The sequence below is a fragment of the Harpia harpyja genome, chromosome 2, assembly GCF_026419915.1.
Source record: "Harpia harpyja isolate bHarHar1 chromosome 2, bHarHar1 primary haplotype, whole genome shotgun sequence".
Lineage (NCBI taxonomy): Eukaryota > Metazoa > Chordata > Aves > Accipitriformes > Accipitridae > Harpia > Harpia harpyja.
In genome coordinates, this window is record NC_068941.1 from 14,648,477 (window position 1) to 14,661,389 (window position 12,913).

General features: G+C 41.5%; 1 protein-coding gene across 3 annotated transcripts; it reads left to right on the forward strand.

Moving 5' to 3' along the window:
- Positions 1-228: 228 nt before the first annotated feature.
- SCOC (short coiled-coil protein) lies at positions 229-12,414 on the forward strand. Of its 3 annotated transcripts, none has more exons than XM_052815849.1 (4): positions 229-307; positions 9,270-9,341; positions 9,446-9,529; positions 10,107-12,414. In XM_052815849.1, exons 1-4 carry the CDS (start codon positions 244-246, stop codon positions 10,247-10,249), a joined length of 363 nt encoding a protein of 120 aa, XP_052671809.1. In that variant the 5' UTR covers positions 229-243; the 3' UTR covers positions 10,250-12,414. The 3 variants fall into 3 exon arrangements, with proteins under 3 accessions (XP_052671809.1, XP_052671817.1, XP_052671828.1); XM_052815857.1 differs by lacking the exon at positions 229-307 and adding an exon at positions 8,538-8,588; XM_052815868.1 differs by lacking the exon at positions 229-307 and adding an exon at positions 9,023-9,046.
- The last annotated feature ends 499 nt before the right edge of the window (positions 12,415-12,913 follow it).

The following is a 12,913-nucleotide window of genomic DNA, read 5'->3' on the forward strand; positions in this document are numbered from 1 at the left end:
ACGTATCTGACAAAGCAGTTAGAACTCAGACACCTTCTAGCTTAACAATTTCCGGAAAAGAGCTCAAGGTTCACATGAGATACCACACAGAGTAAGATGTGTGTAGTTGCCAACAGTATGCGATAACACCTGTGTGTTGGACTCATTAAAGATTTAACCAGAGAAGTCACGTGCACACTGAAAAATGGCTGACAACTGCCATGCTTAATGCACGTCTCAAAAACTTTGAAAAAAGAAAGCAAAATGGAGTTACCTTTGGATGTAGAGGATGGCACTTTCACCAACATTTCTTTGGCAGATGATTCAGGTAAGAAATTACAGTAATCTGTGGATACAATACAAATTCCATGGGCTGAATAGTAATACTGGATGAGCATACAAACCTGTAGATCCTAACTGCTAGGTACAACGTATTTTTAGCAAATGTCCTCAAGTAAACTTTTCTAGTTGTATAGTTGAATAAGCCTTGTGATTAGTTAAGAATTGAGATTCTGTGGGTATGGAGGCTACCACAGTTTTCACATAATAGCATATGGTAATATACATTCATCATCTGAGCACATATAGCTTTTCACTGTTCAGAAGGAAAAAGTTACAGTAATGTTAACTCGGTGGTTACTACTATCAAAGAAAACACCGATAATGCTGGCCTTTCCTCCTGAATATGGAACAATAATCTCTTTGACACACTCTAGTGAGAGCTCGCAAGAAGTGATGCAAATTAATTGGTAATGGAAATAAGCTGATCCATTTAAATCCCCACTATTAAGCTTTTAATTGTTTAAAAAGAAACTATGAAAACAAAGACTGCCTCCCCCCACCCTGCCTTGTAGCTTATGGAATAGAAATTATTTGGAATGGGAAGTAGGATAGTTCTACACACTGGAAAAATGAAATGAGTTAATATGAATTGATAATAAATTATTTAGAAAGGTGTGGCCAGAGTATCAACGTGATCATGTCAGCACAGCTGCCATAGAGCTGTGCTAATTTACACTAGCTAGGAATCTGGATTGCTTATTAATGAATAATACAAGTCCTATTCCCCCCCCCCTTTTTTTTTTTTAGTGTAAAGAATGTTATTGTACATGCTATCTTTACTTCCTATATAAAAAATACCATGGAGTTGATCTTATTTTTCGAGCACAATTTTCTAGCAATTACCTGTTAGTGTGATGGTGCTGAACTGGATGACTGAATGCACTTTGTTTATACAGCATATAGCCTAATGACATCAAGATGTAGTTGAACCGAAGTATTCACAAGAAGAAAAATTGGCAGACCTTGGTACAAGTTGTGCAGTAATGAAGGGTTCTGCTGACAGTGAATCTCACTCTTTCCCTGTAGCAAGGTGTAGAACAGTGAGGAAAAGGTATCCTATGACACTGTTTCATGACTTGCTGCACAGCTGATAACATGGCAAGAACAGATGAGGGGCGGCACACAGCGGCAAGATTGTCTAGTCTTTGCAAAGCATCCAGAAGTAGCTGAGTTAGGGATGACTCCATAATACTGGATGGGTTTGAATTTGCCCTGTCTCACAGATGGGTGTGTTTGCCATATTGCTTGCTTAATCTTTCAGAAGACGTCAAGTTGCTTTCTTTAGAAGGCAAACACCCACTAGCCTCCTCTACTACTCTAACCTCAGCACCCTTGCAGCTTGGAAAAACGTTAATCCACATGAGGAAACAGAGGCACAAAGTTAAAAACTCTCCCATTCAAGCACCAACTGACACTAGATACCAAAATATACTCACCAATGCCAAGCTCTGACAGATGTCACTGATACAAAAGTAGCTGCTCAGCAACAGTGCAAATAAGAGTCTACTGCACCTCAGAAACTGAGCACTTCAAATTTACTAGACTCTTGACTGCAGTAACACACCCAAGGTCAGAGAAAGCTCACGTTCACAACACAAAGAGGACCATAAAAAAAGGTTTCTTTATGCAAGATCTGTTACCAATATCAGAGTTCTTCCCCTAGTCGTGAAGAGGTGGGGACAGTCACTCAGAAGTAGAGAGAGAAATTCAGAGTAACGGAAAGTAAGTGACATTTTCAGGCAAGATTTTAGCTTGAAGGCGTAGAGGGAGAATACCGTAAGATTCACGGTGAACATGATAACCCTGGTCTATTTCTTCTGTCAGAGGGCAACACCTGGAGGCTAGAGAGAAGGGTATAAGAAAATTCCTAACCTGTAAGAGGAAGAGACTATCATATACTTTGTAGGAAACAGTCTTCCTCACCTATCCCATTTGAAGTTAAGACTAATTACAGTAACTCTGGAGCACAGAAGCTGACAAACAGAATGGGCCTTACAGCTGTAACTGTAAGGCTGGAGAAGAACATTAATTCCAGAAGAGCAGGGAGGATAAAAGACAAATTTTACATGGTGAGAGAAAAAAAGATTCCTTAGGATGGACAACAGCAAGTTCAAGCAAGGAATAAGGAAACTGGACTTGCAATATGTAGATCATAAGTGGACTTTGCCTGAGAATGACCTGATGTTTTAGAAGCAAGTGTTCCATAATTAAATTTTAAGTAGGATCACAAAGATGCACTGGTTTTAATGAACTCTGGTACGTTTGTAATTGCATAAGGCTTTCCCCCCATTTCTTAAAATGTACTGGAAAATATACTAAACAGAGAAGTAGAACAACATGCTATGTATGTATAATCTGAAGCATAATCAGAATACAGTCTTTGTATCAAAGTTTCTTTAGTACAGTGAAAAGCCATTGTGGCAAAGCAACAGGGGTTACTGAGCCTGAGTAACTGAGTGCAATGCATGAATATTTAATAGCTACTGCTCTTTCAAAACAGCAGCGTTTCTCTATTTATTAAGTACACAGGTATTAAAAATAAATCACTTCCATGTAAATGAAGATGAACACGAAATGGTAGCAAGATAGAAACTTCTCAATAATTTTTTTAATAGCAATATCAAAAGTGTATGAAATCAAGGAAAGCATTCATTAACAGCATTTGTGAAAATATTTTCACCTTTAATGAAAGAAACACCTTTTCACTTAGAGACTCATAGCACTTGATAAAGTTCCCTCAAAAAATTACCTACTCAAACAAAAACACAGAGGAAATGAAAGAAAAAATAAAACAAAACAGTGAGATGATGCCCAACAGCTGCAAAAGTTTCTGTATTGTTCTTCTGATTAATGCTCTATAAGTAAATCAAGGCTCTCTTTCTTCATTGTAAACAACCTAGAAATTCTCTTTTTTCAAATACGCTCTTCAGAAAGCCAACATTAAGGGCTACTTTTCTCACGTAAACCTCTCCTTTTAAAAAGCAGATACAAACTTCTTAATGTTTAGGCCTAACTTACAGAAGGCGAAACAGTTTTTAATCTCATTAAGTTACCAGTAGAGCTTTACGGAACCTCATTACAAAGTTCTTCCACAAAATTTGGTGGCAAACCTATAGCTGATGATTACAAGGAGGAGCAAACTGTTAACAGGCCAACATTAGGTCATATATGTTGGTATTCACAGCCTAAAGCTTGAAAGAGTGCAGTTGCTCAGTCTATTTAAAAATGCATTTTTGTGGAGTCGGAGTAGAAATGAGAACATTTACACTCATGCACAACCTTGCAGAAGATAGGACACAGTTACATTAGAAGGCTGGCCTCTCCATGGTTAAAGAGAAAATATGACTTTCTCAGGCTTTCTTTTTGTAGACCTTCTAAAGAGGCTGGATTTTTTTTTCCAACTGTATGCTCACAGGTTACATCATATGAGGTGCCATTCTCATTCAGGACACAAGGCACTACCAAAACACGCACAATAAGCAAGGACACAGACAACAGTTAGACCAATGTAAGCCTAAATGGCTGCTCATTTTGTACAATTTGATTTGGTTGGAAAAAGTGCAAACTAAGAACTACTCAGATTCTCCATTTGACAGAAGTCTGTAATTGTAAATTTGCACAAGGATGTGCACAAGGCTACAAAAGCCTTTTGAGGTTACTGAGAAAGAGTAATAAGAATTGCAGAGAATTCTGGTGTAAAGCAACATTACTTGGAAAAAAAGTTCTCAGAGTCTGTCTGTCATTTCCGCAGAGAAACAAAATGATGAAGATTTGATGTAAAGGGTCTTGCGAGTTAGTATGGCAAGGAAAAAGAACTAAGGCATTTGTATTCCTTTTTGTCTTTTTCTTTGTGGCAATAATTAGTTAAAGGAGAAAATAGTACAGTTCAAGTAGCAAACTCATCTCAGAAAGTTGTACAATACCTTCTTCTGTTAGTGAAAAGGAGAATACGTTTCTATTCTAGTGGTGAACAGTGAAGCCTCTGTCATCAGACAGCTTACGCAGGCGCCTCTAGCGCCTGTAAGGTTGCCAAAAAGGAAGTGACAGGCTTGTTGGTTTGCACTGTGTACCATGGAAAAAAAAAGGATATACACCAGAGTTTTAGAAATAAAACGTCTGAAAACGTTTGTCATTAGCAGCAATGACTCAGAATCTGAGTCCAGAGCAATAAAATTCTCTCCTGTAGTTTTGTAACTGTACACATGTATGCATTCAGGTAAACTGTTAATGATGCTTTATATCCTAGGGAGATTGTTGCTACTTTAAGCAAAAAAATGCTCTTTCAGTGAAACTGAATAAATTAATTCCTTTTGCCAGCAATGTCAGCTAGTTTTAGGAAAGCTTAACTGGAACTTTGGATACAAGTAAGTATAGATAATTGCATTTGTGAAGTGAAACTTGTTGTTCCTAAAAATTGAACATAGATGACAATATTATGAATGCCTCCTCTGCTTTAACCAAATGCCTTAGAAAACATAAAATGAATTAGTAAGAAAGGAAGGGATTAGCACCTGTTCTTAGTTACATCCAAGTCAGTTTTGACTTCAGGAGCTCTGACACATTGTTAAATATTACGAGCTCTCTTTATAACTCTTCAGTCAGAAAATTCACTTACCTGAAGCGAGTGATCTAGTGTGTAATGTAAAAATAGTTTAATAAACAAAACAGTGGATCACTACTTAGGGCAGTGTTCAAGTATTTCCAGTAATAAAGAGAATCGTCTTATTTCTTCTTTTAGACTGCAGAGTGGCTATTAGTATGTTGTATGCTGCTCCACAGAAGTAAACAATCAATTTCCAGCATTTGAGAATATTATTTAATTTCCTTGATAAGGTATATGTTCTCTAAAGTAGAGAACTTTAAGTTTGTAAACAAAACTAAGAAAAAAAGCTCTGTGAACACACGTTGTGCCCAGTCTCTCAGCCTTGTGCTGCATATTCCAAAGACTCAAAGTAAACAGCCACATAGTGAAGTTGACCAATTTGCTCACACTTACATGTAATTAGTATTTACCCCATTAATTTTGCCCCTCCCAGCGAGTGGGGAAACCACAAAGAAGCAAATGTTGCCAGATCCCTGTCAAACAGAAGCCAGTCTTCAGAAAGATTGTTCCAGGTTCTCCCGGAAACAGTCCCCAAACAAGACTTGCTACACTAACAACTTACAGAACAAAGAAATGACACTTTCTAACACAAGAGTTAACAAAATACTACAGGCTGATAAAAGCGAGAATTGTATACAAGGGCTTGAGTTGGCCACCTCCAGCCAAAGGGGATACCAAGCACACCCGTAAAATGCAAAGTATCATTTGGTTACTCTACACACATGCATAGCTAAGTCTTCCCTGGGACACATTCTGCATTATAAAAGGAAACTTATTGTTTGGGATGTACTCTAAATCCCCAAAGCTTCAAATTTAAAGTGCACAACAAATTTCATTGATGATGTATTACCCAATGCAAGACAGGTGAGGTAAGGAATTTGAACAACAAATGGGTAAGTCATGTGATATGCTAAGCTTCTGTTTTGGTTGATTTCGCATAAAAAATACTTTGGGCTGTGGGCTTTTTTTTTTCTGTGGTGTGTTAGGTTTGGGTTTTTGTTTGTTTAAACCTGGTAATGCATCAGATATTTAGAATCCTGGGGTTGACTTCTTTGTGCTGGAAAATAGAGGGAGGGTTAGGAAGGCAAACCTTTTTGAGGGAAAGCAAGAGGAGCTAGGCGTTCTCTCTGTGGAATTTGCACCCAGCAGCATCAATCCAGTAGTCTTGGTCCCTGGAGTGTGGACATCAGGGCTGTGCACAGCAGGGTTGCTCCCTACTGGCTCAGCACTTAGCTATACTTTCCTTGGAAATCAGGATGAAGGACAGGGAAAGAAAAGAAGTAACATGCACGGATCTTGCCATGATAAGGAGTTGGGACATAGCCAGGTCACACAGAAAGAGTTTCTAAACTTTGGGGCCCAGGAGCACGGGCCAGCTGCACAATATCTCAGATACTAGGGTAAAGGGATTGATATTAAGAACTTAGAGTAGGAAGATGCATTGTGTGAGATCCTATATGTCTGAGCATACTGAGGTACAAACCTAAGGCAGTACTATGTAGACTAAAGATGCTATCTGTTCTCTGCTGACAGCCCCTCTGCAATGCTAACAGTGGAGGCTCAGATAAAGACGATTTTCTCTAAAGGAAAACCAAAAAACCTCTCACACAGGTTAACTTCTGAAAAGGAGTTTCAGCCTGGTGCTCAAGTGCAAACATCAGAGGTAAGAATCAAAAGAAAATACTACAGTCAGAAACTACAACCATGCAAAGCAGAGTGAACCCTCAACAGTATATGTACCAAAATGGAAACAGTAGGTAAACCAGCAACTCTTGGAATTACTACGCTGTTTTGGCTACAACAGCACAGAAGCTAATATGTCTGGTTTCCATTCTGTCCCATAATTTAATGTCTAGGATTTCCCCACTTTGCTCATTTTGGAACGGTTTAGACAATAAACTGCAAGTGTAATGCAGCGAGCAAAGCGGAGTTTCTGCAGCAGAGGTGCATTTCCCCAAGATTAGCCTGCAATATTCCCCTCCCCCCACCCTTACAGTATAAAACACAGCAAGTTCTTCGCCAGGTAAGCGAGCTCTCCATCCATCTGTACCCACCTGCAGACTCGGGCCATATTTTTTTCCCTGTTAATCAAAGTGCTGGAGACCGTCTTGCTAGAACGAATGATGAGAACCTGTTGATTGCCAGGCTTGCCACATAGCAAGTGCAGCAAGCAATATCATAACAGGATGAGAAGCACCTGTCAATTTAAAAATGGCAATCAAAGAGAGTTACTAACAAGCTCCTAAAGCCCAGCCACCGCCTGAGAGGACTGCTTGTAGGGATTAAGGTGGATTACTGGGTTCAAAATGCCTTTTGTAGAGAAGGTGATATACTTTTAAGTAAACTAGCCAATGGAACTGAAAACAACAGACTCATTTTCCAGTACAGAGTGCAGGACTCTGATGAAAATGTTTTCATAACTTGAACAGCATTCAGCCTAATCTGAATTTATGTGACTGTGAGGTTAAAAAAGTTATTAACACAATGTTAATAATATTGTGGAGGCACCCAGAAGATAGTATGTATTTCTAATACATACTTTCTGAGTTGTATTGAAAAAATACAGTAGAAGGCACACTTCCCAAATGCCTTTATCTTCCTGGGTATCTACACAGCAACAGATTATTTATTTATAACTAGATATATTCCTGCAACGTATGGATATATGTCACTGCAACATACGGCTCAAGCTACATAGTACCTGTAAAGATACTGGGGGTTATGCAGTGCAGTCACTTCAGTGAAGCCACCAAAATTAGCTCGGGTCCTGCACGTTGTCTTTACTGTGGCTCATGGCCTGTCCTATGAGGTCCAAAAGGAGCACCCTGTGCAGCATGCTCTGCCAGGGTCATTCCCCCACAGGGAAAGGACACAGAAACGGGACCGTTGGTTTGGAGCTGGCTGGATGAGAGCAACTATGCGAAGTTACTCAGGTTTCCGTGGGATGTGATCTCTAACGCTGTTAAGATCCAGAAGCGAAGAGCTAAATCCCAGGTTTCTTAACCTGGACACTGCCGTGCAGAAGACTTATTCGATCTGCCAGACTGGAAGCAGTCCAGGAGTGAGCTGCAGCCACCCGCACACTCGTTTTTCTCCAAGTTTCCTCAGGCTTTGCCAGCCTGCCCAAACCCGAAGGACTCCCACACTGGAGAACACCTGCCTTCTCCTAACTTCTCCTCAACGCAACGCAGAGCGACCGACCAACCACGGGTCGAGGACCACCGCTCTGACCGCCTCCACCAGTACGTCAGCGCAAAAAGGATCCGTCAGAAAAACGTCGATGCTAACTTAATCCCGTACTGACTAGTTACTTCCATCATTCTACCTACAGCTCAGCGGGATTTACCGGGGAAGGGCCGCGTAACCCCGTGAGGAGAGCGGGGACGCCGGAGCCCTCCCTCGCTCCGCGTCCCCTCACACCCGCCCCGCCCGCGAGCAAGCGGAGGGGGGGGCGGGCCTCTTCCAGGCCCGGCACCGCCCTCCACTTGCTGCCGAGCACCCCATTGGCTAGGGCGGGCGCCGCCCTGTGCGCGCGCAGGGCCGGCCGCCGGGGAGGCGGCGCAGGCGCGGCGGGGAGGCGGACAGCTGCGGGCGGGCCGGGGCCGGGGCTGGGGCCGGGGCGCAGCCCGCAGGGAGGAGGAGGAGGCGGCGGCGGCGGCGGCAGGTGAGGAGGCGGGGCGGGGCGGCCGGGCCTGGGCGGCTTCTTGCAGGGAGGGTGCCGTAGGCCGCGGAGCGGGGGTGGGGCTGCGCGGGCAGGGCCGCGGAGCTGGCGGAGGGTGCTGGGTGGGAGCCCCTCTGCGGCGCCGCCGGTCCCCCGCCCCCGGCGGCGGGTCGGGCGCCCCTGGCGCTGCCGTTCGGCCGTTCCGTCTTGCGGCGAAGGGCAGGGTAGGCGGCGGCGGGGGATGCGGCGTGAGGTGGAGGGGGAGCCGCGGCAAAGGCGCGCGTCGCTGCGCCCCGCAGGCCCGGTGTCCGCGATAACGGCGAGAGGGGGCGGACAATGAAGGGGGCCCGGCTGCTGCTGCGTTTCTTTAACGGCCGGTTCCAGAAAGATCGGTGCCGAGAAGGCGGCAAGCGCATCGGTGAAGCGCACGGGGTTAGTTTATGCACCGGAGAGGAACCCGGGTCGGTTATTTTTGTAAACTGAAGCATAGTTGCTTGGAGAAGCGTATTTACGTACTGCACAAGGCTCCAGGAAAAATAATGAAAGAATGTTGAAAGACGTTCTTCTGCCTTAGGCTTACGTGCTGGCTTTTCAACGCCGGTTAGAAAAACGCATCTAAAATCCAAATGTAAAGGCAGTTACATTAACGGTCACCTCGGTGTTCTCTCTTTTTTCTTTGAGCAGAGCGTCGCTCAGGAATTCTCTCTTCAAAAGCGGAAAGAGCCCATTCTACAATGATGAATGCAGACATGGATGGTATAAGTTCTTAATGTTCTTGTTCATCATTGTTATTTTTTTCTACTTAATATAATTTCCAACCATTACAGAGGTTGCATTAAAACTCGTATGATTTATTGCAGCTGTAGAGGCTGAGAATCAGGTGGAATTAGAAGAGAAAACACGGCTTATTAACCAAGTTTTGGAACTGCAGCACACACTTGAAGGTTAGCAGCTTGACACATCTGATTTTTTTTTACAAGCACACAGGAATAAGCAAAAGAAGAGAACGTTACTGTTTGGCCCTACCTTAGTCAAAGTGTCCAGAAGTATGTCACTTATGCAGTTGAAGGTACATAAGCAAGGTCTCAGAACTATTTTTTTTTCCCTCTTTATGCAACATAATGTTTGCTCGACTCTTGTAACGCATCAAGCAGAAGGAACGATATGGTTCACTTTCCCAGGCTCATCAGTTGACATACATCTTTGAGTCTGTTCATCACTGAACTTTTTGTTTCCAAATAGTTTAGTTTGCAGTAGCTTAATTAAAAAATTAAAAGACTAAAGATACAGACTGACAGTATATTCATGTAACAAGTTTGTCAAAATACTGTACTACCAAATAATATAGGAATAATGGGCTTTAGATAAAACTTGTGAGTAGCATGGGTGTTTTGTAAGGTAATACCTTATGGCAATGTTTCCCACATTAAAAGTGTCAATAGTTTGATGTAGGCACATAAAACATATTCATTATTGTATGCAGTAGTGTCTGATATTTTTCTTGTAATATCATCTTCGCAGATCTCTCAGCACGAGTAGATGCTGTTAAGGAAGAAAACTTGAAACTGAAATCAGAAAACCAAGTTCTTGGACAGTATATAGAAAATCTGATGTCAGCGTCTAGTGTTTTCCAAACAACTGACACAAAAAGCAAAAGGAAGTAAGGGTTGACTCTCAGATGATGTCATTGTATTGCTGCTGTCTTTTTTTGTTTTAATTGGCATAGGCTACATGAGCTAAAATACCTTAGGTTTGTGGCTTTACTGGATACCTGAAGATTATAAACCTTGGTGATAAACAGAATTAAGAACATTATCATGAGCAGGAGACATAAGTTTGTGTATTGTTAAGATTAAGCAATGTGCAAATGTAGTGTAGAGACTTACTAAACTTTCATATTTGTTTTAAAAATAAGCATATCTTGTTAAAAATTGGATTCAGTTTGTCAGGTTAAACAAAAGTCTGTTGGCGCTCTTTGAGGTCTTAGGGTAGTGTTCTTGACTAGCAAAATAATAGTTATAATATTGTGTTGAAACCTCATTTGATGAAAATATTCAAAGTCTAATTGCATCAACTTTAAACAAAAACCTATAAATCAGTTAAGAATTTCTATGAAGTAATAACAGTATGACATTATTTGTAGGGCTTGCATACAGAAAAACACTTAAGATTTTTTGGGAAGGGGGAGGGTAAGGGAAGAGGAACAAGGATAAGCAACTTACATCAGGGAAATACCAAATTGATGCAGTATCAGAGTGTGTATAGTTTGCAAGGTGTACACGTCAAACCATTTTCACTTTCCTGTTTCCTCAAAGAATGATCAGGCACAGCATCATGATGTATGATCTTCCTGAAGTTTTCCAGTTGTATGATGAAGAGTTAAATAAAAACCTGAGTAATAAGCTTTACACAAACAGGTCAACAGTGTTCCTCATGCTCGTTGGGAACAATCTGCAGTGAGGAACCAAGAACAAGTCTTTCGTTGCCACTTTTTACTTCCCTCCTGAAGTGCCAAACTTTTCTTTGCTTCAGGCCTTAGAGCAACTGCGTTCCTGCCCCAGAGCCCGAGTTTGTGAAGTACCTCTTGAGGCACCGCTCAAAAACATCTAAGGCAGTGGAACAAAGGTGGCTTTTGCCTCTCAAATCTGTGCTGCTCAGAGCAATGCCTAGCATCAAGGTGCCCTGTTTTTTACTGGCTTGGCTGTTTGTTAGCAGGTTTTGTAAAGGAGCTCAGCCCAGATGATGGGTCTGAGTACTTCCTGTAGAGGCAGCAGGCATGCCTAGCATGATCAGTATTAAGGGAGAGCAGAAGCTGAAATACAAAAAACGATGTAAGTTTTAGCAGTACTCAGTTGCATCTGTTTCATCTTGCCATACAGCAACATTGCAGACTTATTTATGGTTGTTACCTAGAACTGAGGTCTGTCTCTTCAGTAACAAAGCCATTGTACATTACCTTTTAACAAAAGGAAACCACTAGTTCAAGGATCTATTTCAACCTTGCTGTGATGCATTCTATAAAAATAAAGCTGCAGAAACTGAATGAGTGGATGCAATAGTAGAATAAATCCCCAAGTTTCTTGGCAGCTAAGTACTGCTGTGTCAAGCGTAAGCTGACATTGTGAGGTCCCCCCTCCCAAAGGGGAGGTCTCCCATTTCTCCCCATTTAAGATGACTGTACAGCACTCACCAGAGTGTCGGCAAAGTCAAATGATTGCAAACAAAGCACTAATGGTTCGGTCTTGAGGGCTGTTTACAAGTCTGAGTCAAGAAACCTGGTAAAGTTTTACCCACCAAGGCACAAATGGCTGATACCATTTGTGTCATGGGATCCTGTAAACATGTGAAATTATTTTTAATCTTCTATGGACTACTCTCTCACTTTATTGCCCAACTGGAACTCTAAATTCATCCAGGAATTGCTAGCAGGTAGAGCAGATCACGTGGTTAGTCCAGGGCTTGAGCATTAAAAAAAGAACAATCACACCAAGCACTTGACTTAAAAAGATTGCATTGCATTACAGCCATCCTAGCTTTAAAGCCACGTCACTGCACATCTCCATCTGCACTGTAGGAGATCAAGTGGTAACAGAGCATGCGCTTGTTAGACTTCAGCAATTTCCCCAAGATCAAGTAATCTTAAAATCATGGGTTTGTATTGTAAGATTGGATAGTGATATTTTATCCATCGGTGTGTATATAGTAGTCATTTCATCTATATAGCATTTTACATTCCACTACGGTGGCCTTCACTTAACTTATGAACTTATGAACATTTTAAAGATGTTGTATTTCTGACTTTACACTAAATAAAAACTTTTGATTTGTCTCTATTAGTTTGGTTTAACATTTATAAACCCTAAAACTTCTCATAACTATCTGTAGTCAAAAGGCAGAAAAGTAGTAGGGTTTGCCATCATCTTAGTTGTTTCTACATAGCTGAAGTGTCTGAAAGATGAGATGTAATTAGCAAGTATTAAGATTAAACCTGGGTTAATTAATCTATCTTCAGCAAGCTTCCTGTTCCTGACTCATTTGGTATTTTCACCCATGAATCTTACATTTCTGTATACTTCCCTGTTCTGGCTAAAGGAAAAAGATTGGTAGACTACATCCAGTGTTGTCAAAGCTAAAACTTGCACCTCCCCACGTGGGAGAACTTCAAGCCAAGTTAGAATAGAAGAAATTTTACCTTTTCCTACACAGGTAATGAGCTCTACGTTAGACGGAAACCAGAATTATTACTTCATCATACCTTCATGAAGGTAGAACCTAGCTGAGGAGTAGCTTCAGCTGTAATTAAAGAAAAAGGCTTTGGTCCTACTCAG

Coding starts and splice junctions, on each gene's coding strand:
- SCOC (XM_052815849.1), top strand. CDS start 244: ATGGAGTTACCTTTGGATGTAGAGGATGGCACTTTCACCAACATTTCT. Junction 308..9,269: donor TTCTTTGGCAGATGATTCAG/GTAAGAAATTAC, acceptor TTCTTTGAGCAG/AGCGTCGCTCAGGAATTCTC. Junction 9,530..10,106: donor ACTGCAGCACACACTTGAAG/GTTAGCAGCTTG, acceptor TCATCTTCGCAG/ATCTCTCAGCACGAGTAGAT.